At 39.8% G+C, this 25776-nt stretch overlaps 1 protein-coding gene across 6 annotated transcripts in view; it reads left to right on the top strand.

Annotated features, from left to right (window-relative positions):
• The window catches only part of DCP1A (decapping mRNA 1A), a 49435-nt gene that overhangs the window by 11778 nt on the left and 11881 nt on the right, over positions 1 to 25776 (top strand). For all 6 annotated transcript variants that reach the window (XR_004001208.1, XM_030568975.1, XM_030568976.1 and 3 more), the window contains exons 4-6: positions 2148 to 2214; positions 12341 to 12479; positions 17163 to 17285. Coding sequence is in view for 5 of the 6 variants with exons in the window: in XM_030568975.1 (XP_030424835.1) it covers positions 2148 to 2214; positions 12341 to 12479; positions 17163 to 17285 (329 nt within the window). In the remaining variant the exon portion in view is untranslated. The remainder of the gene's footprint in view (positions 1 to 2147; positions 2215 to 12340; positions 12480 to 17162; positions 17286 to 25776) is intronic.

Below are 25776 nucleotides of genomic sequence, written 5' to 3'. Positions count from 1 at the left end.
ATATTTCTTCAATTCAGTCATATTGATTTTATGATGGATGACAGGCAACAACCTCCTTCAGTGCTGCAGATCCTAAACTTTGGGCTTCTTGCATGCTTCTTAATAAATTCCAAAGATTAGACCTAGAAAATTATATTTGTTTGCCTTAAACTGTGTGTGTGTGTGTGTTAGAATGTGAGTGCAGGAGGTCAATCTACTTTGGTTGTGTGACACAAACTAGGAAGCTTTTAGTTTGCAGCATCCACGCTGGGGAGTTACAGCGCAGCACTTTGAGCACTGCTATTCGCATTACAGAGGCTTAGTAAGTTACAATTGGTAAATTAAGTTTTCTGGATCCCCATTGAGCCCTGATAGGCCAAAATAATTTCATATCTTAATATGAATTTCAGTTTAAGAACTTTTTCCTTTTGAATTTGAAGGATAGTTTAACCAAATAGTGGTTCAGACGTAATAAAAATCTTAACAAGAACCGTAGTAGGAAGGTAGTGGATTTTTTTTTAATGTTTTTATTTTTATAAAGTGACTTCTCAAACACTTGTGGTATGTAATAGGATTTAATGGAGATGGACAGGTGAATAATGTATTTTGTGGGGTTTTGATGAAGTGGAAAACTGCATTATCACGTTTGATAGGTGGAATCTTTTACTCACATGTAGTGAGGTCAAGGGCCTCTTTATGAGGTCGAAATGTTAGAAGCTATTATCCTTTCTGTGACGTACAATAAATAAATGGAAACATTTTTGTTGCTTTCAGTATGGCATTGCTTTCAATTAAGGCTAGAGATAAATGTTATTGACAAACCCAATAAAACAATCTTCCAACTCAGGAATCTGTTCACTACCTGTTCTGCATTCCATTTGTTGGCTGTGAGTATCTGGTAAACAAATATATTAAGTACAGCTAGAAAATCCAAATACAATTATTTTAAATAAACCACATCTCCATTAGGTGTGTTCCATTTGCAAATTACAATATCTAAAACCTTGGCAAGGATATCTTTCAGAGAAATAGCTTATTTCAATAGAATACAGAAATATTTCTAATCTTTTAAAAGATTTTAATGGATTGCTGAAATGGCTCTGTCCAGAGTCATGAAAAACATCTTTGTCTTTTTTGAAGAACCCCTCAGTGTTTGTGTTACTGAACTTTAAAATGGCCCTGTGAACTGATATTTTTCTGTTTAACCATAATTCAGTTGCAGGGCACTTGAGATAAAGTATTACTGTAGATCACACACTTGGCAGATGCTTTGAGCCGTCGCTTGGAAAGACCATCTTCCAAAGGCATGAGTTTCTTTCTGACTCTTCCATCGAGGGTGGAATGAAATATTATTTTTGAAAAATTACTCCATTTCACTTGGTGTATCTTTCAACTCAGTGTGATTTAGAACCTGATTCAGCCAAGTTTTAGTTGTACTGATCTCATGATGAAAATTAAGCATATACTTAATGCCTTGCTGAATCAGAGCTTTCATGGCCTCAGCTGATCTATGCTTACTAAATGTTAGGAGTAGAGTCTACCATGTACCTAGCATTAAGGAGCTCTGTAAACATAAGTCTGGTACGATTGGAATTTCAGTGCTGCCGACCTTGCACACAGTTAGATTTCCAGTGAAGAGAGTTTTAGATGAGTGAAGGTGCCAAAAAAGACTAAGGCTTAATTACCATACTGCAGTTGAAGTCTCATTAAGGCAGTTTTATGTGTGACTTAAACTATTACTGACCTCTAAGCAACAGACTGAAATAGTTCATGGTTTTATCTCAAATATTAACTGGACTAGAACTAGGTAAGTGCTAGATGCTCTTGATGACTTTGTGATCGTTAAGCTGTAACATTTGGAAAATGTATAGTACTTGCAAAACTAAAGTCATTTTGTGAATGAAAAAAATTTTAATTTTTTGTACATTTTAAGGTGCCCAATGAAATGTAATTTCCTAACCTAACTGATTTTGTTGTTTTTCATGCCTCTTCTGCACACACTAGTAATTCTAATTACCTGCTAAGTGATACTCATTCATGCATAGAATAGATGAGTGGAGATTGATTGTAATCTGTGTATTTTAGTGCCACTGGGCTGCTACTCTGAGCTGTTTTATCACCACCTGATTTTTGACAGTTTTTTATCTTGTTTTCTTTTTGTTTTCAAGTGTCTATATACAGTATCTGGTTTTATGACAAGAATGACTGTCATCGAATAGCAAAACTCATGGCTAAGTAAGTACCTAGTATTTTATCTTTCCACCCAAAATTCTGCCCTCCAGTGTCACTTATGTAATGTTCTTTCCATTTTTACTGTGAAAATATGCTTTTTATATTTAACATTTTTAAAATCAAAACTTTGATATTCTCACTACTTCTCTTTAACTTTTTGTAATAGCTAAATCTTTAATTCACATTAGAACTTAGAACATCGGAAGTCCTTTCAAAAATGTTAAGTTCTTATAAATACTTGCGCTAAAACAAGACACAATCAATAACATGCCACCCTTCCCCATCCTCATCTCCCCAGAAATATGTGCACATGCGTTCTGGGTTGTTTTTTATATAATATACAACCCTGCCTGAAATAACATCAAGGTAACCTAAATGGCAGAATATCTACACAGACAAAAAGGAATCCAACAAATAAATTGAGATGAACGATGAATCCATTTAATTACCAGACCAAAAAAGTGAAGATTTCTGTGTTGCCTGTTAGTTCTGTAGTTTTTGAGTTTATTTAATTATTTCCTATCTAGAAGCCAAGAGATGGGGAAAATGGGTGTAATCACTGGTGATTGGAGAATGAGTGGAATTATGAACTGTTAAGAGGGCTTCTTTGTCAGAGTCCAGAAATTTACTGGAAGATAGGCAAGAAGGTCCATTTAAAGCTGGCTACTTCATCTCTTCTACAATTTTTTTAATCTTCATTGTTTAATTTAGTAATATGTTTTTGCATTCTAACTAGAGTAAATGTGAAAACTGCTGAACAGTACTGGAAACAGGTGACTATATGAGTTTAACACTAATGTACTGAAGTTGATAATTACTAATCTTGACACAATTTGCCTAAAGTTGAAGAAAGTGGTGGTAAGCAATTAGAATGGAACAAAGTAACAAAAAGTTCCTCTTCTAAAGCCAGATGTAAACATTGTGCAGAGTGAAATAGCAAAATAGAATTTAAAAAACGTGTCCAGCCAGCTTAGCATCAAAAGAGTGTTTATCACATTTTTATTGGTTTGGTCAAAAATTCATAATCAGGTGCTGAAAAAGCAAGAAAGTTGGTAAAACTATACAGGTACATACTTTTATTAATAGAAAAACAGATTCAAGAGATTGTTAGTCCTAATAAGTTAGTTAATTGGGGGTCTCGATAGCTGTGGTCTTACTTTACAGAACTGCAAGCTTTTCATTTTGGACAATATGTGCCTTTTTATATTTTTAAATATTTATATTTTATAAATATGCTTCATTGAACGACATAATATTAATTTTTTCCCCTAGGGTTATCAAGTGATTAAAAAAATTAATAGTGATTAATCGCACCACTAAACAATAATAAAATACCATTTATTTAAATATTTTTGGATGTTTTCTACATTTTCAAATGTATTAATTTCAGTTACAACACAGAATACAAAGTGTACAGTGCTCACTTTATATTTTTATTAGAAATATTTGCACTGTAAAAAAAAAATAGTAATTTCAGTTCACCTAATACAAGTACTGTAGTGCAGTCTCTTTATCATGAAAGTTGAACTTACAAATGTAGAACTATGTACAAAAAATAACAATGTAAAACTTTAGAACCTACAGATCCACTCAGTCCTACTTTAGCCAGTCGCTCAGACAAACAAGTTTGGTTACATTTGTAGGAGATAATGCTTCCCACGTCTTGTTTACAGTGTCATATGAAAGTGAGAAAAGGCATTTGTGTGGCATTGTTGTAGCCAGTGTCACAAGATATTCACTTGCCAGGTGCGCTAAAGATTCATATGTCCCTTGATGCTTCAACCACCATTCCAAAATACATGTGTCCATGCTGATGACGGGTTCTGCTCGATAATGTTCCAAAGCAGAGCGGCCGACACATGTTCATTTTCATCATCTGAGTCAGATGCCACCAGCAGAATGGTGAATTTTCTCTTTTAGTGGTTCAGGTTTTGTAGTTTCCACATCGGAGTGTTACTCTTAAGACTTCTGAAAGCATGCTCCACGCCTCAATCCCTCTCAGATTTTGGAAGGCACTTCAGATTCTTAAACCTTGGGTCGAGTGCTGTAGCTATCCTTAGAAATCTCACATTGGTACCTTCTTTGCGTTTTGTCAAATCTGCTCTGAAAGTGTTCTTAAAATGAACACGTGCTGGGTCATCGTCCGAGACTGCTACACCATGAAATGTTCTGTTTTCTGCCATACAAGAGACATACAACTCTCCCCCGAGGAGTTCAATCACAAATTTAATTAAATTAAATTTTTTTAACGAGAATCATCAGCATGGAAGCATGTCCTCTGGAATGGTGGCCAAAGCATGATGGGGCACATGAATGTTTAGCATATCTGGCATGTAAATACCTTGCAACACTGACTACAACAGTGCCATGTGAATGCCTGTTCTCACTTTCAGGTGACATTGTAAATAAGAAGCAGTCAGCAGTATCTCTTCTAAATGTAAACAAACTTGTTTATCTTAGCAGTTGGCTGAACAAGAAGTAGGATGGAGCAGACTTGTAGGCTCTAAAGTTTTATGTTGTTTTGTTTCTGAGAGCAGTTATGTATCAAAAAAAAATCTACATTTGTAAGTTACACTTTCGCAATAAAGAGATTGCACTACAGTACTTGTATGCAGTGAATTGAAAAATACTATTTCTTTTGTTTATCATTTTTTACAGTGCAAATCTTTCTAATAAAAAATAATAATATAAAGTGAGCACTACACTTTGTATCCTGTGTTGTAATAGAAATCAGTATATTTGAAAATGTAGGAAAAAAATCTAATAATATTGAATAAATTTAAATTGGTATTTTATTGTTCAACAGGGCAATTAATCTGTTAACTTTTTTGAGTTAATCATGTGAGTTAACTGCGATTAATCGACAGCCCTAGTTTTCTCATTTAATAAAACCTCCAATGAGAGTTTTTTTGGCGCTGTGGAAAATCACAACCCTGATTTCAGTGAGAGTAAAGCTAAAGATCTGATTGAAAGCCCATTGAAGGCAGTGGAAAGAGGAGAAAGATATTATTGGTGAGATTTTTGGATACCTGTCCAATATTTTATTAAAACTTCTATCTTCATTTCTTAAAGACACAAAACAGAGGGAGAAATTACTGCCCTTCGCCCAGAGGGTGAGGGGACGAGTCTTCATAATACACATTTAAATTAAAATCCTGATTAATGTCTTTTTGAGAAAGAGGGAGGGGAGATTTTCAAGTTCATGCTCTCCTTCTGCCTTCCCTCTCTAAGTTGCTTTCTCTGGCTACGTGCTGGCTGTCTTTGAGCTTTGGCAATCCCTGTGCTGCCTGAATGCTTTAGTCAATAAACTTACTATGCAGTGATCCCACTTCTAAGTTAATAGAGCTGTCTCACACCTGCTTTTAAGATCCAAGTCATGAACATTTGGAAAGTTACAGTAATATAGCTAATTCTTAAATAGGAAAGTGGAATTTACTTAATCCAAAAATATTCTTTCCACCTGTATTTTTTCTAAAGCATCTCTTCTGATTGTCTGTAACTATTAAAACAGCTACTAAAGACTTCTAGCTTTAGATGACTTTCAAAATTTTTTTTGCAAGAGTTTACATCAATTTTTTTTAATGTATATGTACGTATTATGTATGACGTGTTGTTGAAAATACATTTCTGATTTTTGAATAATTTTTTTGCTATGGCATGTATAAAATACACATTTAATTTGGTATGCATGTCTGATATATTTAGAGCATTACAAAACCTGAAATATTAAAGAAAATTAAGGAATTGTAACTGTCTACTGTGGCGTTTTAACTATTGCTTTTATAGTTCAGCTGTGCTCTTGAAGCTCCTTCCTCATTGAGGTGAATGGTGTCAGGGAGATTTGCCCTTCGAGCATGCTCAGAAATTATTCTTTTTCAGTCAACCTTTCATTTAAAATATTTTCGCTAACCTAGCAAAGGCATTTGCTGCTGTTAAGGATTGTGTACCAGCAAAGTTTATAACTAAAGCTGGATGGGTTTGTTTTTCTGTCTTTAGTAAAAAACGTAAAAAACATGTATTTACAGTATAGCATGGTGGAAAAATAGCTGCTTCTCACAAAACCCACCAAAAACTGACCAAAATTTTCTCAAAACTCTGGAGAAAACTTTATGGTTTGGGCTAAGGCTAAGCTTGGGAAGTAACTGCCCTAAAAAGCTGGGTGGGAACCAGATTTCCATTTAATGGGAAATTCCATATGTTCTTGAATGGAACAAAAGCTTCAATTTCCTGTGAAATGAAATTCCCAGCCCAAACTTGTTTTGAATTTTTTGATGAAAATATTATATTCCGATTTTAATGGGTTGGTTTTTTAATTAAAAGAAGTTTCTAAACAGTCATTTCAAAACAAACTGATTGAAACAATGTTCCAAACATTTCACAGCAGAATGCTTCCATGTTATCAAAATGTTTCATGTGGTGTTTTTCAAAAATGAAAATTAGTAGAAATTGACATGTTTCTACAAAATGTTTTTAGCCTTTGACCGATGGGCTTTTTCTGATAGAAGAACATTCAGTCTGAAAACTCCCAACCAGCTCTAGCTGCCAGTATGAAATCAGATGATCTGAATCTTCTCTTTGCCCTCTCTTTGCAGTGCACTTGGGCAGTGTTACTGTCCAAGGTTCACCCTGAGGTCTCCTTTTATTAACTTATGTGACTTGGCTGTTCTTATTGCTTTTTCCTGCAAGACTTGTTGATTCATTACTTAGCTTTCCTTTTGTCTGACTCTCTTCTTCCTCCTGAGTTTGAAGCTACTGAAATCTGCCTGCTCTGGTTGTCAGAGAAGTCAGCTGACTCGCCCTGTATCTCCATCTCTATAACTAAACATGCTGTCACATGCTGTCGTAGACATAGAAACTGTATCATCCAAATCAGCAAATGTTATAACACTTAGAAAATATCTGGCAGAGCAAATATATAAAACTATGGGTTGGCATCCATATTATGCCTTTTAGTGAATATATGTCTGCTAATGGGGAGAAATTTAAATGCAATATAACTAATAAAAATGAAATGTAAGGCAATCCAGCAATTAGATCGGCAGTTTTTTGTGTACCTATACAATTAAATGGGTATAAAACTGCCTTGGGTAGTAAACTGGGAAAGAAACTGTGTTCTTCTGCCTTTTTCCTTGAACTGTACAGCCAGCTGTAATGTCTAACCTTACTTTGAAAGAGCTTTTCCAAAATCAAGTGAAACAAATTAGCTTAACTGATAGACCTTCCAGGGAAAACTTTTTAAAGTTTTTTAAGCTTTCTTTTTAAAAACAAGAATTAAAAAGGTATACATAAATAGCATATTTACTGGCCACTCTGTAAAATCAGCAGAAGGAGTTAACTTATCCTGGAACCCTTTATGACCTGAAAAAAACTGAAGGGTTGAATGATTGACGTTTTCTGTGATTGTTATGATAGCACCTTTTGGCTTTCCCATCAGCCATTAGTTACACAGCTTGAGATTTCTGAAGTGACATGCCAGATCCTAAGCTCTACCCTGTCTACAATGCTTGTTTTTCTTGAATTACTTTATTAATGCAGACTTTAAAAAAGGCTTTTAAAGGGTGTTTAAAATTTATCCTCTGAAGTAATGTTTTTGTATAGATATGTCTTATGACTATTGAGAGAGTGAAAATGTGTGCCACGTTTACTCTCCTCACATCACTGAAATGCATTAGCCATGTGCCTTCTCTTCTTGCACCTGCTCTCCCTTAGATGGGGAGATAGGAGAGAGGGCGGTGAAAGGGCTAATGGTGTGATGAAGAACCAGCTATACCAGTAATAATGCATACCTGTACAGAGCTGTTTTATGGCAGTGGTTGCAGAGTTAAGGTATTATGTTGCTTGAATTCAGTCTTCCCACTGAAGATTGCATTATGTAAATAAAGCTCTAGTGAACCTTAGATGCTGAAAATGTATGAGATGAAAGTTTTAGGGTTGTGGTTTTTTTTTTGTTGTTTTTGTTTTTTTACATCTTAATGCTATAGAATCGATTTTACCTTCTAATTGTTGCTGATGACCAAAATTATATGTAGAAGAATCTTTCTTCTAATAGGCCTGATTTTCCTCCTGGTAGTCAGTAATGCCCCAGCTCAGTGTCTGACATCATATTTGCTTCCATTCCTACATGCAGTAAACACATTTTCTTGGTACAGTCTTTCACAGCCTAATGCCAGTTGCACAACCTTTTAAATTATAAAAATAAATCCCAGATAATTTCTGAGAACAGCAGCAGTTCTTTAAATGAGCTGGTTAGTCAGTGTAACACAGTAGTTGTTATCCTCAGAAAAACAGTTTGAATATTCCTGCTATAATCATGTGAAAACTGTTTCAGATGGAGCAGCTTTCCTATAACTTTCCTTTGTTATATATATCTTGTAATCCTCCTAGAAGGGCTGTTCAGGCCAAGGCAGTTATCACATCTCTCTCTAAAAATGCATCACCTAGTGAATGGACTATGTCACATCTATTTTTTTTTTTTTTTAATCTATGGTAGCCTTAACTTCAGTAGCTCACTTGCCTTTATGTCTGACCCTTAACATGTCTTTCCCTGTGCTTAAACAAAAAACATTGAGGAGTAGATTTACTGGGGATTAATGATTGGCTAGGAAGCATTGAGGGCTCAAGGCCAGTAAACCCAGTCAGTGTTATGCACTGAACTAGTTACTGCTGCTGAAAATCGATATGAAAATTTTAGAGTATTATGTTAATATTGCCGAACGCAGCGGTGTTATAGCTGTGTTGGTCCCAGGATGTTAGAGACACAAAGTGGGTGAGGTAATATCTTTTATTGGGCCAACTTCTGTTTGGGGAGAGAGACAAGCTTTCCAGCTTACACAGAGCTCCATGTATCTCTTCCCAACAGAAGTTGGTCCAACAAAACATATTACCTCACCCGTCTTGTCTCTTGAATAATATTGCTGTTTTAAAATTACTTAGATAACATTTTAGTGAAGTCACTTCATGGTTGCTCATTGTGCCCCTCAGTCCTCTACATACTGTTTTAAAATTGAAGTTTGCAGATGTTTGCAAGGCTAGCAGGGAAGTGAGAAGTAGTGGGTCAGAGAAGGAGAGCTCCACTACATCTGCAAGAAGCAGTGAGTGGAAGAACTGCAAGGAGGCTGAAAGAAACCAGGAGCTCACTCTTCTCTTCAGAAGCTAGAGGGGAAGTTGGTGGCAGCCTGCTCTTACATCTCTGGTACTGAGGAGTCTTTATAATGAGGCCATCCAGTGGCAGCCAGCTGCCTTCCCCAGTGAATGTGTTTTCACGGCAGGCCAGATCCTTAAGGATATGTCTGTGCTGCAGTTGGACACCCATGTCTGGCCCATGCTAACTGACTCGGACTCAGGCTGTGTGGTGGTTTAATTGCAGTGTACACGAACCTGAGCTTTGTGACTCTCCCACCTTTTGGGTCTTACAGCCCTGGTTCTAGCCCAAGCCTGAACATCTACACCGCTATTAAACAGCCCCTTAGTCCATGTCCTGTAAGCCCAAATCAGCTGGCATACCCTAAGGCCTACAGTACGCGTTTATACCGAATTTAGCAGCGTTAAACCGAATTAACCCTGCACCCGTCCACACAACGAAGCCTTTTATATTGATATAAAGGGCTCTTTAAACCGATTTCTGTACTCCTCCCCGACGAGGGGAGTAGCGCTGAAATCGGTATTGCCATGTCGGATTAGGGTTAGTGTGGCCGCAACTCAACAGTATTGGCCTCCGGGCGGTATCCCATAGTGCACCATTGTGACTGCTCTGGAAAGCCATCTGAACTCGGATGCACTGGCCAAGTAGACAGGAAAAGCCCCGCGAACTTTTGAATTTCATTTCCTGTTTGCCCAGCGTGGAGCTCTGATCAGCACGGGTGGCGATGCAGTCCCAAATCCAAAAAGAGCTCCAGCATGGGCCGTACGGGAGATACTGGATCTGATCGCTATATGGGGAGACAAATCTGTTCTATCAGAGCTCCGTTACAGAAGACAAAATGCCAAAGTATTTGAAAAAATCTCCAGGCTATGATACAGAGTCCGCAGCACAGTGCTATGTGACAAGCATAACGGAAAGCCAAACAATGAAATGGATGCTTATGGAAGGAGAGAGGGGTACTGAGGACTACAGCTATCCCACAGTCCCCGCAGTCTCCGAAAAGCATTTGCATTCTTGGCTGAGCTCCCAATGCCTGAAGGGTCAAAAACATTTTCCCGGGTGTTTCAGGGTATATGTCGTCAATGTACACCCTCCCCCTCCCCCCGAAAGAAAAGTGAAAAAAATAGTTTCTCGCCTTTTTTTCATTGTCACTGTATGTCTGCTGCATGCTGCTGGTAGACGGGGTGCTGCAGTACTGAACACCAGCATCCCCTTCCCAGTGGCAGATGGTGCAGTATGACTGATATCCGTCTTCATCATCAGCCCGTGAATGCTCCTGGCTGGCCTTGGTGAGGTTGGCCGGGGGCGCCTGGGTTAAAAAGGGGAATGACTTCCGGTCATTCCCGGCAGATGGTACAAAACGGTTGGTAACCGTCCTCGTCATAGCAACTGGAGGCTGAGCTCCATCAGCCCCCCCTCCCCCTTCATGTCTGAAGAAAAGATTCTGTACTGCCTGGACTATCATAGCAGCGGGGGGCTGCGCTCCTCTCCCCCCCACACACCCTTTAATGTCCTGCCTGGGCTATCATAGCAGCTGGAGGCTTCCTCCCCCTCATTTTATCTCACTAAAAAGTCAGTGTTTCTTATTCCTGCATTCTTTATTACCTCATCACACAAATGAGGGGACACTGCCACGGTAGCCCAGGAGGGTTGAGGGAGGAGGGAAGCAACGGTGGGGTTATTGCAGGGGCACTCCTTAGAATGGCATGCAGCTCATCATTTCTGTGGGATCTGGGACTCTGACTCGGAGCAGCTGTGCTCTCTGGTTCTCTAGTACACTTGCCCCATATTCTAGGCAGGACTGACTCTATTTTTAGACAAAACATAAAGAAGGGAATGAGCTGGGGAGTCATTCCCATTTTTGTCCATGCGCCCCTGGCTGACCTTAGCGAGGCCAGCCAGGAGCACCTATGACAGCAGCAGAGGGTACAAAACGATTGATAACTGTCATTGCCAATTTCCAATTGCTAATGGTGCAAAATGACTGATAACCATCATCTCATCGCCAATTTACAATGGCAGACGGTGCACTAGGGATGGTAACCATCTCTGCTACCTTGCAAAGGCAAATGAATGCTGCTGTGTAGCACTGCAGTACCGCGTCTGTCAGCAGCATCCAGTACACATATAGTGACAGTGACAAGGCAAAACGGGCTCCATGGTTGCCATGCTATGGCATCTGCCAGGGCAATCCAGGAAAAAAGGGCGCAAAATGATTGTCTGCTGTTGCTTTTACGGAGGAAGGATTGAGTGACGACATTTACGCAGAATCACCCGCGACGCTGTTTGTGCATTGGGATCTCAACCCAGAATTCCAATGGGCGGGGGCGACTGCGGGAACTATGGGACAGCTACGGGATAGCTACCCACAGTGCAATGCTCTGGAAATCGATGCTAGCCTCAGTACATGGACACATACCGCCGAATTAATGTGCTTAGTATGGCCACATGCACTCGACTTTATACAATCTGTTTTACAAAACCGGTTTATGTAAAATTGGAATAATCCTGGAGTGTAGACATATCCTAAGTGTAGCCAGGCACACATTTTATTTTGGTGTTGTGGCCAAAAATGGAGGGGCTGTGCATTAGTCAGTGAAGACCGAGGAACCATGTTACTCAGTTTAAAATGTAATATATGTGTTCTTCGTATAATCCATGTTCAGGTATTTACAAATTTATTTTATTGTAAAAAAACTTCTAAATGTGACAGTTATGCAGAGACAGTTCATATTGCAGAAAAATTTTGTGGGACACAGACCAGTGCAGTCTAGGTTGGATGGTAATCATAAAATAGTCAAACTATCAGATGGACTGTACAGATTTGGTCGCAAATGCATAGTTCTGATCAATGACATATTAGCTTTTGATTCACACAGTACAAAATGTCTTCATAAATAGTAGTGCAGCATTCTATATGACAGATTCATTCCAAATAATATTTCTTTGAAATCCAATTTCTTTTCCCTCTTCTCTTCCCCGTTATAGAGTGCTACAACAAGAAGCTCAAAGATCTCAGCAAGTTTCACAAGACAGAAAGAGTCCCAGCAGAACTAATGGTTGCAGTGAAAACAAACCCATTGATATCCTGGAAATGCTTAGCAAAGCCAAGGATGAATATGAACGAGTAAGGAAACTTGTAGGGGAGGGAGGATTATCTGTATTATTAAAGTAAAACTAGTCTGAGTACTTCTTTTGATTAAAGACCTAAGGTAGATCTCATTGAAATCAAATGGAGCTTTGCCTTTGCCTCCAGTGAGAGTTGGATCAGAGCGTAGTCGAGCAGTTTTGTACATAAGCATTATAACCTGTTTCAGACTTCTTCAGTAATTCTTTACATTTCAAGTTCATTGCATTCACTTCTTGAGGTTCCTTTTTCCTTACAACAGCAGTTCTAAAGTGAGATGCTTAAGTAACATGGGTATTAAGTTGTAGATTGAGGCTCCCACTGGAGGAGTACACTATATATGTTTTAAAGAAATAGTATTTCCCATAATTTTAAAACTGGATGTTAGGAAATAAAAATTAAAGTTGTAATATTCTGATTTTGTTGTCTTTTCTGAAATTGAGATAAAAGTGATTAAACACACAATACAGTATTAGAATCATAGAATATCTGGGTTGGAAGGGACCTCAGGAGGTCATCTAGTCCAGCCCCCTACTCAAAGCCGGACCAATCCCCAACTAAATCATCTGAGCCAGGGCTTTGTCAAGCCTGACCTTAAAAACCTCGAAGGAAGGAGATTCCACCACCTCCCTAGGTAACCCGTTCCAGTGCTTCACCATCCTCCTAGTGAAAAAGTTTTTCCTAATATCCAACCTAAACCTCCCCCACTGCAACTTGAGACTATTACTCCTTTTTCTGTGATTTGCTACCACTGAGAACAGTCTAGATCCATCCTCTTTGGACCCTCCTTTCAGGTAGTTGAAAGCAGCTATCAAATCCCCCCTCATTCTTCTCTTCTGCAGACTAAACAATCCCAGTTCCCTCAGCCTCTCCTCATAAGTCATGTGCTCCAGCCCCCTAATCATTTTTGTTGCCCTCCGCTGGACTCTTGCAATTTTTCCACATCCTTCTTGTACTGTGGCGCCCCAAACTGGACACAGTACTCCCAGTGAAGCCTCACCAATGTTGAATAGAGGGGAATGATCACATCCCTCGATCTGCTGGCAATGCCAAAATGCCATTAGCCTTCTTGGCAACAAGGGCACACTGTTGACTCATATCCAGCTTCTCATCCACTGTAACCCCTAGGTCCTTTTCTGCAGAACTGCTGCCTAGCCATTCGGTCCCTAGTCTGTAGCAGTGCATGGGATTCTTCTGTCCTAAATGCAGAACTCTGCACTTGTCCTCGTTGAACCTCATCAGGTTTCTTTTGGCCCAATCCTCTAATTTGTCTAGGTCCATCTGTATCCTATCCCTACCCTCCAGTGTATCTACCTCTCCTTCCAGTTTAGTGCCATCTGCAAACTTGCTGAGGGTGCAGTCCATGCCATCCTCCAGATCGTTAATGAAGATATTGACCAAAACCGGCCCCAGGACCAACCCTTGGGGCACTCCGCTTGAGACCGGCTGCCAGCTAGACATGGAGCCTTTGATCACTACCCGTTGAGCCTGATGATCTAGCCAGCTTTCTGTCTACCTTATAGTCCATTCATCCAGCCTATACTTCTTTAAGTTGCCGGCAAGTTACTTGCTGTCTTATTTCTTTGACACTATTTGTAGTCTTTGTTACCAAAGATATATCATGAACAGTTCAGGAGAAATGAGCACTGAAGAAGACTTTTGTATTAAATATAGTCATAAATGTGTAATTTTTTGTAATACACATTCTCAAGAGATTCTGTTTTGTACTTGTTCTGCACTGTATTTCAGACTGCATTTTTTTTTTCCCCTTACTGAAATTCACTGGAGGAGATGGATTGATTGAGACATGAATCATGATAGGATGTGCATTACAGGTCCAAATTTAAATACTTCAAGGGGTGTTGAATCGTGAGACAAAAGGCCAAGGGCCTTCACCTACCCCCTAACTGTGATTTAGGCATGTTGTATAGTCCGAAATGACTTGCTGCCATTAAATTAAAAAAACTAAAAACTTCTGATGTATTTAGAAACAAAGCATTACAGAATAATATAGGGGTTGACATGTTTGATGCTGTATGTATCAAACCAGTTTCTCCTTTTACAATTTCCAGCCAATCTGATACCAAATTTGCTTTTGCCAGTTGTGTGTTTGCAATTTTTTTATTAACTTCTCTCTAAATATACATATGATTTTAAACACTTATGGATGTTATGTTTTATTTAATTTGCGAAGTGACATTCTCTCAGATATTAGTTGTGACTATATTAAAAAAAATCTTTTAAAATAGTAATTAGTATTAGTTTCATTGCTTTCTTTGATTTTGTGTCAAGCTATAAAGTGAATCAAAGCCAAGGATAATCCCCTGGCTTTCCACTCTTGTGTATTTGTTTGTGTCAGATTTTACCAGATAAGCAAAACTGAGCAATGCTAGTTCAAGATGTGGTATTAATAAAAGAATGACCACATTAGTTTTAGAAGGAAACCTCTTGTGGCATAGATTGACATATCTGCCATTATTTAATTATAGAGTCTTTCTCTTTATTCTTTTGTCCATGTATTTCTACACTTATGCTGTGTAATTTAAGTAAGCATATTTGCTGTAAAGAAGAGCGTTTCTTGGGAGAACATGCAGTCTTATTTCTTTACAAATTATTCTGGGGCACTCCAGTTGATAATTACACATGAATTTGTATTTAAGAGCAGAAAGTACTTATCTGCCTAGTACATTCCAGATGGATCATACAGTAATCCTTGTGTGCAGCCCACATGAGATTGGCAGAGAGTCAGCATGAGAAGGGGACAGAGGGAGAGCAAAAAAGAGATTTATAAAGGCCCGAGTGATTTAATCTAGGATTCTAAATCAGTTTAATCCTCCAAATACACTCTACATCAAGTCCATATGTGAAAATGAATGAATTCTGAGATTTTTGTATCAAGTGGGTGGATGTTTTTTGTTGGTTGGGGTTTGTTTTGCTTTGTTCCCGCCCCCATGATTTTGGAAGATAATGAAGTGTATTATAGCCAATCCCTTGGTCAAAGCGAAAAAAGGCCACACTTCTAAATCTCATTTGTAAGCCACAAAACAGTCAAGGACTTTAGGTCTAATGTATGTTACTACTTAAATGTTAGAAGCTGATATGAGTTGGGGAGAAATCTCCTGGAATCTAAATATGTAGTCTTTGTTTTGTTCCTAAATCTATTGCTCAGTCACTGTGTGCGTAGACTGTCGGTCCTTCATCAGTTGAAACTGAGCCAATCACAACACGTCTTCCAATCTTCTCTCCTTCTGGCCATCCTTCGCCATGCTTGTCCATATCTCCTTGTTAGAAAATCATCCCACCTCTTTCGAGGCCGACCGCGTGGCCATTTCTGTTCTCATGGATACCACTTGGATATAGCTGCAGTCCATCTGTTGTCGCTGAGATGGGTCACGTGACCCGCCTACCGCATTTTGCTGAGCCTGCTTTCAGTCACAACGTCTCACGCTCCAGACTGCTGCCTAATTATTTCATTGGGGATGTGATCGCGGAGCCAAATGCCCAAAAATGTTTGTTCCATTGCCCTCTGTGTAACAGACAGTTGATGTTCTTCAGTCTGTCAGCGACCATGTTTCGCTGCCCTGTAACATATCTGGAAGCACGGTCAAGTTGAAAAGATTTGCACGAGTTGTTTTGCTGATCTTTCCTTGGAGGATGTCCTTGATGTCTGTCATTGAATATGCACCATCCAGCCTTTTTTCTGCGCAACAGTTCGCCTTTCTGATCGTGACACATGTTGACTTCCTGGCCCAAATAGACATATTTATCAGCCTTTTGGATCTGCTCTCCTCCAAGAGGAGTCACTGAGAAATTTTAAAAACAAAAAATCACAGCCTCATAGCCCTTTCAGAAAACGCTCAAAATGAACTGTAAGATGCCATTTGCTGGTTTTGCAGCTGTAGCAGTTAAGTAATGAGCCATTCACCTGTTTCGTGCTGACATCACTTGATGATGCTGGTGTTTAGAGATATCTTAGGTGCTATATAGGCTGAAGTTCTTATAGTAAGTTACATCAATTTCAGCTTTTTAAATAAATGCATCATGAACAATACTCAAGTGAAAAGCCACTTGGATCATGAAGTTGCCTTATTATCTTACAGTTGGGACATTTATCTAACATCTCTAAAAAAACATGGGATCTGTAGTCTCAACTAATTTCCTGATTTTCTGTGCTCTCCTTGCCTTGTATTTTATAAGTGTTAATTTGTTCCTCCATTAATGCACTTGCATAATTAAATAACTACAATAGAGATAACATAGATAACTAGTCCTTTTTTCAGTGAATGAACATGTACAAATTCTTGAAACGTAATTTCTTATGTGGTATAAATCTTGCAGGAATGAAATGTAGCAGATTTTATTGTTTACAGCAAGTGTCCGTAGTTACATGATTAGCACCTTTTTAATAAATTGAACATGTTTCTATTAAGTGTGTGTGGGGGGGAAAATATGAAACTGAAGTCCTGTAAATTTCCCAGTAAGAGAACAACAAAATAATAATGAGCACAGTTGATAGATATAATATGTCATTGTCTCATTATATTTAAAACTTATAAAAATCAACAAGATCTACATTCTGTATATATGAGAGTTGAAAAGGAAGTACAGACTGAATTATAGCAATTGTGCTGCTGGGGGAGGGATAGAAAACAGATATATTTATGTAAATGTTTTCTTTTTTAGGCTCAGTTCAGTGACCTAAGTATTATATCAAGCTCTGGAATGCAGCAAATTGAGAATCCCACGAAGACGGAAAGCATGGAGACTTCAGAACAAACATCTTCAACATTGCAAATGCAAGACCAGGTATGTTCAATCCAAACCTAAATGAAGTGACAATCCTTTACTAATATTTATTATCAGTAATAGAAATACAGCATGTTCTGCACAAGTGAGATTTTTACCAGTACTTCTGCAGCACAAAAAGTGTGTTTACAATTCAGTTACACATCTTGGCAATTCATTTTTTATGTTCCTAAACCAATGACTATTAGATCTGTCTCCTGTGTTCTTTCTCACTTCTTCCTGGTGTATGCTATGGGCTTTTTTTGTCTGACCTTTTGGCTTTGGGTAAAATTTTCAAAGGCATCTATGTGATTTAGGAACCTTGATCCCATTTTCTATAGAGACGTGAACATATAGGAAAATCAGTCTCATTGAAAGTCAGTGGGACTCAAGTTCCTAAGTTAGATGCTTTTGAAAATTTAACCTCTTTTCTATATTTGGAAACTTTTTTTCTAAAAATTCCCCATCGTTATTACTGCTGTTTTATTTCCATTAGTAATAACGCTAGTATAGACAAGAAGGTAGAACTGGTATATAAGTTCACAGCTCCCTTGAAATCAGTGGAGGTATGATAGTTTACACAGGCTAAGGATCAGAACCAAGGGATTTGTGGTTACTAACATTTTAAGTAGTGTGTCTGCTAGACCTGCTGTGAACAGGGTTAGAAGACATTATTAAAAATCAACAGCTGGTCAGAGATTTGTCTATGTGAGTGATCCATTGCTGCTCCTACCAATAGAGTTTTAATCTGTGCAAAATATCCTAACGTAAATGCATTGCTTAATTTTCAGTTTCTCTCTAACAGAAGTTTCCCATGGTTCAAAACAGGTTTCCTTTCTGATTGGTAAGCAGCATCACTGGGCATTTTGTAGCATGGATATTGTCAGAAGATAAATAACTGTCTAAATTGGCTCATAGGCATTCACCCACAGTGAAGTCATATAGCTTCCTACTTTAGAGAAGATTCGGTTAAAACAGTTCTAATGCTGTAATTAGATGCCACACAATACATCAATAAATTGTGCCTACTAACAATGCCACCTAGTGGAGGCAAAAATGTAATGCTTAAGCATTAAGTAATCCTTAACTTCAGAAAATGTCCTTTAGCGATTTGGCTTAATAATTGGCTGCTTTAAATTCCCTGATATGGTTGTATTCTGCCATATCTTCATACAAAATAAAAAAAACCCCAAGTGTTCTTTTTTCGCACTTTTAAATTCGTAAATGAAATATAAAGATGTCTGTAGTTTGACATCTTTGGACGAATGACTGCAATTAGCAAGGCAGCTTAATATTTACAAAATAAATCCAGAAGCAAACACATATGCAAATTGCCCTGTAACAATAATACTTGGGGAAAAGGGAGATTTATAGAACAGTTGAGATTAGATATATTTTATTAGACTCACTTTAATAAAACCTTTTAAACTGAACTATTAAAATATTTATATATCAGCAATTTTAGAAACCTTTAGTCTAGTTATTAAATAAAAGATTACAGCCAGTTCTAGTGTCAGTGGGAGAAATGACTATAAGTAGCTAAACAGAGGTACAGATGCAGTCAACAGTACGTGAGCAAGATTGATGTTTTTCCCTTTATTAATCTAGAGAAGCATCTGCACAAGTGAAAGGAGAATAAGGAACAGCTCCATCTCCAATGAGTAAAATCATTTTCAATGAAATGAAAAATTCGGAAGGGCCAAGTTTTTCGTACTTTAAAGCAGGGGTGGGGAAATTCCAGGCCCCTGCTTAATTTCATCTGGCCCGCAGCAAGTCTCCTCACCACGGGTCAGAAGCCCAGAGCCTTGGCGCCTCCCTATGGGGCTGGAGCCACGAGTGCCGGCTCGCCCCGCTGCAGGGGGAAGCTAAGGTGCCAGGCTGGTCAGTCAGCTGCCCCTGCAATCCCTAAGCGCAGAGGCAATCAAGAAAGTTCTGAGTCCATGTGCACCTACCGCTGCCCACAGGCACTGCCTCCGCAGCTCCCATTGGCCGGGAACCATGGCCAATGGGAGCTGCGGGGTGGCGCCTGCGGGAGCAGACAGCGTGCACTGCACAGAGCTGCCTGGCCACATTGTGGCAGCTTTTGGGAGCAGCATGGTGCCAGGGTAGTGGGAGAGCCTGCCTTAGCCCCGCTGCCAACCGGAAGCCACCTGAGGTAAGCAATGCCCAGCCGGAGACCGCACTCCAAATCCCTCGGCCCCAGCCCAGAGCCCCCTCCTGCACCCCGAACCCCTCATTTCTGGCCCCACCCTGGAGCCTAAGGGAAGCCCCAAGCCACTGCGCCCCCCGTGGGGCTGTGAGAGGGCCATGACTGATTTTTTTCCATGGGTCAGTGGTCTCTGATAGAAAAAAGGTTCCCCACCACTGCTTTAAAGGATAAGATAAAGTCTTTAAAAAACTGTTCAAAATATTATCTATTTACAAAGTTCATACTATACCCACTCCAATAAAACCCCCACCCCAAAACGAAAAAAAACCAAACTTGTTATCTATATAACATTTGTTAATTCCACAACAAAGAAATACTTCTGACAGGTGGTTTAAAAAAAAAATCTACCAGCCCTGAAGTACTTTGAAGTTCCTCAAAAGCTCTGTATCTCAGCAATTAAGCAAGGAAATCAGTTATGTGGAGTGTTCCAACAAATCAACAGAACTAGATAACTTCTAAAATAAATGACTGACTATCAAAACAAAGCTCTCAGATTAATTGATCTAAGCACTCTGAAAAGCCTTTGCTCAGTTGGAATTCTGTACAATTTGGATTTAGCTGGGCAGCTATTGGCCCACAGGAGTTTAGCTCTGTGCCATTGAAGGGTCCTGTCTCTTTCAAGGATCTCTTTCATTCTCTTAATAATGCCAGTTTTGGCCTCTTGCATTTTATTAAACCTGCCCTCCCATCCCCCTGCCATGTATGGCAGTTGGGCTCTTTTTGAAGTGGCTTCAGGAGATGCACTGAGCATGCTACTGTGGAGAGGACTCAGACCCTAATAAATTTGGTAGCCAGATGGGCTTGTTGTTCAACCCAGGGGAAAAAGTACAAAGGGATTATATAGTCCAATGAGAGACCCTACTATCTTGTTGACAACTCTGAAACCCATCTCAGCCCGGGAAACGTCCTCAACCCCCAAAGTGGAGGTGAGAGTCTGCTCCATCAGCATTTGAGGCGATAGATGTGGATGGAGAAGGTTACGGTCACCTACACTTAGAGAGGAGCTCCTTCCTCTGCCATGACCCAGTATTTGAGGACTATAGAGTATCGCTCAGGAAAGACTTGTGAGCTTTTCATATTTAAAGGGACTGGTCTTATCCTTCTCCTCCCCTTACTCCTCTTAACTAAACCCTTCCTGATCCCAGCACAGAGGACAAGCCTCAGAATAGAGAGAAAAATATACAAGAGGTGGGGAGCTCACGGGAGGAATTCCTTGGCCAGTGAGCAGCTCTTCAACTCTGAGCTATGCAGTGGGATAGTGCTGGAGACCAAGTGGTATCCTGAACAGAATGGCCTACTGCCCAGCCCTCATTCTCATCATCTTGGGACTCATGCAGTCTAGAAGGCAGAGTAAACCCAAGGATAGATAGGGCTCTCAGTGGTTGTCTCTTGAATGTCTCCCAAGTGAATGAAAACATAGTTGGAACTAACCTTTTCAGCTAATACAATTTTACAAGTATTTAAAATCTCTTATTAGGCTGGCCTGATGACCTAGTAAACTATGATTTGGGTTGTCACATGGCAGGCTGATTCAGGATAATCTTTAGGACTTATGTTGTAGAATTGGCTGGGAGAATCACAGAAATAATGTTCTCTTTCTTAGAGAAGAGAAGGAAACAATGTGTATGTGACATTTGGGGGTGATCCATACCAGTAAGGGGTTCTGTCTTCATCTGCCTCATAACCTTGGATGCCTTTATGCTGTGCTGCTTTTGTTCAGAGCCCTGACACCCCTAGCTAGATCACAAGCAGAAGGTTTCAGCCTAGTTACTTTTTGCAAGACGACACCAACACTGCTTCCATTGTGAGGTCTCTCCAAATCCATCCATCCATCTTGAGTTCTTAACTCTCACACGTGGATTTTTTTCCTTTCTGGTTCCTCCTTTCTGATGTGTCATCACCAAAGGCATGAAACCTGGCACTCAGACACTATCTTATTTTGATGCATACACTCCACACAGTTTGCGCAAGAGTCCTCCTTGGGGTAAAAATAAACCAAAAGTTTAATAAATAGAAAAACCACAGATTCAAAAATGAAATAGTAAAGGGAAACAAACATACAAGTAACCCAGAAAATAAACATAAAGACCCAACCTCAGGCTTTACACATTCAAATTAAATTAAATCCCTTTTCTAATACAAGTTACCTATTGCCTTTGAACAGTTTCCCAGTAGACCCCCTGCCATAGAGGGAATCCAGCATTTGATGGAGAGAACCTGCCAAGTGACTGTCCCTTTCTTTCTGGATGAAGACCTCCGTTTCAGGCCTCCTTTTTTAAAAGGGCTTTTGCCCTTTTTCGTTCTCTCTCTGTCTCCTGGCTTGGTGACTCCTGGTTATTCAGGGTGGGGAAACTGTAGCTGGGATGTCTGTCTTTTCCCATTAAATCTAAAGACTCACTTCTTGTCTTTTCCTTGTTTTACAATGCTACGTGCTTGGAGCTAGGTCTGATCTATGCTACAGACCTGTATCAGTATAATTGTCCGGGGTGTGAAAAATCTGAGCAATGTAGTTATATAGTATCTCCTTGTTTAACGTTATAGCTATGTTCCTGAAAAATGCTGGAACGATGTTAAGTAAATCCAATTTCCCCATAAGAATTAATGTAAATAGAGTGGGTTAGGTTCTAGGGAAATTTTTTTCACCAAACAAAAGACTCCGTCTGTCTGTCTATACACATACACAGTATACATTTTAAACAAACGATTTAATACTGTACATGGCAGTGATGATTGTGAAGCTTGAAGTGGTGAAGTCAGAGGGTGGGATATTTCCCAGGGAATGCGTTGCTCCTAAATGATGAACTAGCACTCGGCTTAGCCCTCAAGGGTTAACACGTTGTTAATGTAGCCTCACACTCCACAATGCAGCACAGATGGAGGGAGGGGAGACAGCATGGAAGAGAGAGACAGAGACACACACCGTGTGTGTGCGCGCGTGTGTGTCTGTGTGAGAGACAGAGAGAGAGATGCGTATTGCCCCTTTAAATACACTGACCCCACTCTAAGAACATGGCCTTTTTAAGTAGATCAGCAAGTTAAGACAGCGGCTCCTGCCAGCAAACTTCCTCCGTCCTGAGCCCTGTAGTGTCTCCCCACCCCACCCCCAAGCTCTGTGGAGATGGGGGGTAGGAGCAGGGGGAAGGGGACACTCTGCCATTAGCACCCCTCTTACCATGACCCCCCTGCACAGCAAGCAGGAGGCTCCCGGGAACAGTTCCAAGGCAGGGGGCAGGAGCAGCACACGGCAGTGGGGGGAGGGACAGCTGAACTGCCTGGCAATTAATAGCCTGCCAGATGGTTGAGGCACAGGGAACTTAGGGGAGCAGGGAACTGATACGGGGGCTGCCAGTCCACTCGGGGTCCAAGCCCCCACCAGCTAGTTCCAATGGGTTGCTCTTTCTGTAAGCAGTGGACAAAGCAGGTGGCTGTCAAATAACATTATAAGGGAGCACTGCACAACTCTGAACAAGCATGTTCTCTAACTGATCAGCAATGTAACAACAAAACAACATTAACCGAGACGACGTTAAGTGAGGAGTTAGTGTACCAACCTAATCCACTGTGTAGATAGTTCTTTGTCAGCAGGAGAGCATCTCCCGCCAATATAGCTACTGCCTCTCGGGGAGGTGGATTAACTATGCTGATAGGAGCATAGAGTGTTTTCATTAAAGCGCTACAGCAGTGCAGCTGCGCTGATGCAGTGTTTTAAATGTAGACGTTCCCCATGTCTCGTCAGATTGAGGAGGCAGTTCCTCCCTGCCTGACTGCCTACAACCCTGCTGTGACATGGAGGTGAAGCTGCACCACAGATTATGAGCACAGTTTTCCATATACACAAATTCATAAATTCATGACCATAATCTGTATACATGTCACATAATGATGATTAAGTTTAGAACATTACAGATTTTCATAAAAGACCTTACTTGACATATTTTTATACACAGTAACACTGCATACAATCAGTTGAGTCAACTGCTAATTCTTTGGGGTTCAGACGCCTTGTTCTTCCCTTGGGATGTTTGGACTCTGATTGTGACAGTGTTATTCTATCATTCTCTTCATCATGGAGGCATTGGTAAAAACTCCATATAGATGAGTGCACCTCCTGCTGTGTAAATGAATAATTTTGAAAAAGCTTCCAAAATAATCTTATTTGTATGGAAATGCAAAGTGAAAAACTTGCCCTTCTTTACAAACTTAGCCAAGATTCCAATGCTTTTTCAGATCCTTAACTATCACACTATTTCACTTCAAACTTTCACACATTACATTATATAGTATAACTCTCTGCATGAGATTAATCCATAATAAAAAACCTAACAAGAAATCCATTGAAGCCATTATTCAACTTTAACCTTTTGTTTTGTGCCACAGCAGCTGAAAAAATTTTCATCATCCAAATTAGGTGTATAAAATTTCACATATCAATATTTTGCGGACACTGCCAAGTTCAGGGAGTGAGGGTAAAATGCACTGGCTGGCAACTTGGAATGATTGGACAAGAGCAGGACTCCTTTGAGGTGCTCAGTTGTTGGGAATCCCCAGAGGCCATTTCTGTAGCAGTTGCATACAAGCAATGATGTTTTTGAGAGATTGCTGGTGGAGCTAGAGATGATTTTGACCTGCAGCATTTTGATTATAATGATTACATGCAGCTCTGTTACCTTTCCATCTAAGTCTGGTGGCTGATTTCCTAATACCTCATCAAACCTAGAATCTGGATGAATGTGAAATGATTGAATCTCAGTCCAGATAAAGCCTGAAAATAAACTGGTGTGTTGAGATAAGCATTGAGGATATAATGGGGGTATTGCCCCCCCCCCCTATTTTTGAGGATGTGCCTCAACTCTTTGTTAAGGAAGTTTGCAGCTCAAGGGGGTGATTCCTGTATCACTGATTGCTCCTGGAGTTTCAGGTGGCATTACTGGTCCCAAATGCCTTTCATCTGCATCTGGGGAGACAACTGTGCATTTCACATTGTTGCGAAAACTGCAAAACAAACAAAACCATGCCTTTGTGACCTCCATATTGGATTATTGACTCATGCTGTTAACTGAGCCTATCTTTTGAAGATCGTCTGGAAACGACATCATCTGCTGTAGAAAACAGCTGTCTGCTTGGGTGGCAATGGTAGTTATTGCACATTCTGTATACAGGTGTGTCGCATCTTACGTGCATTTAACATGCGTAATTTCAGCTTTACGCGGTCGGCAAAAAAAAAAGAGAGAAAAATAACAATTTTAATACTGTACCTGTAGTGCAGGCGATTCTGCCTGCCATTATACTTGATGTAATTTTGATTATATGCAATTTTTGCTTTACGCGCTGACTGCGGAATGTAATCCCAGCGTAAAATGTGACAGACCTGTATTGCACCCAGAAGCCGGTAGATAACTGATGTACTTCAGGCTGTTGACATTGATTTCTAAAGCCTGTGTGGTTTGGAACCTGGGTGCTACTTCATAGAATCATAGAACAAGAAGAGACCTGAAGAGGTCATCTAGTTCAGTCCCCCGGTGCTCATGGCAGGACTAGGTATTATCTAGATCATCCCTGACAGTTGTTGTCTAACCTGCTCTTAAAAACCTCCAATGATGGAGATTCCACAGGCTCTCTAGGCAATTTATTCCAGTGCTTAACCATCCTGACAGTTAGGATGTTTTTCCTAATGTCCAGCCTAACTCTCCCTATCAGCAATTTAAACCCATTGCTTCTTGTTCTATCCTCAGACGTTAAGAAGAACATTTTTTCTCCCTCCTCCTTGTAACAATCTTTTATGTACTTGAAAACTGTTATCATGTCCCCTCTCAGTCTTCTCTTTTCCAGACTAAACAAACTCAATTTTTTTCAATCTTCACTCATAGATCGTGTTTTGTAGACCTTTAATCATTTTTGTTGCTCTTCTCTGGATTTTCTCCAATTTGTCCACATCTTTCCTGAAATGTGGCACCCAGAACTGGACACAATACTCCAGTTGAGGCCTAATCAGCGTAGAGTAGAGCGAAAGAATTACTTCACGTGTCTTGCTTGCAACACTCCTGTTAATACATCCCAGAATGATGTTTCCTTTTTTTTTTTTTTTTCCGCAATAGTGTTACACTATTGACTCATATTTAGCTTGTGGTCCACTATGACTCCCAGATCCCTTTCTACGGTACTCCTGCCTAGGCAGCATTTACTGTTTTGTATGTGTGCAATTGATTGTTCCTTCGTAAGTGGAGTACTTTGCATTTGTCCTTATTGAATTTCATCCTAATTACTTCAGACCATTTCTTCAGTTTGTCTAGATCATTTTGAATT

The sequence above is a fragment of the Gopherus evgoodei genome, chromosome 7, assembly GCF_007399415.2.
Source record: "Gopherus evgoodei ecotype Sinaloan lineage chromosome 7, rGopEvg1_v1.p, whole genome shotgun sequence".
NCBI classification, from domain to species: domain Eukaryota; kingdom Metazoa; phylum Chordata; order Testudines; family Testudinidae; genus Gopherus; species Gopherus evgoodei.
Note: the sequence above shows the minus strand (reverse complement) of the source record. Positions and strands in the feature narration are given on the sequence as shown.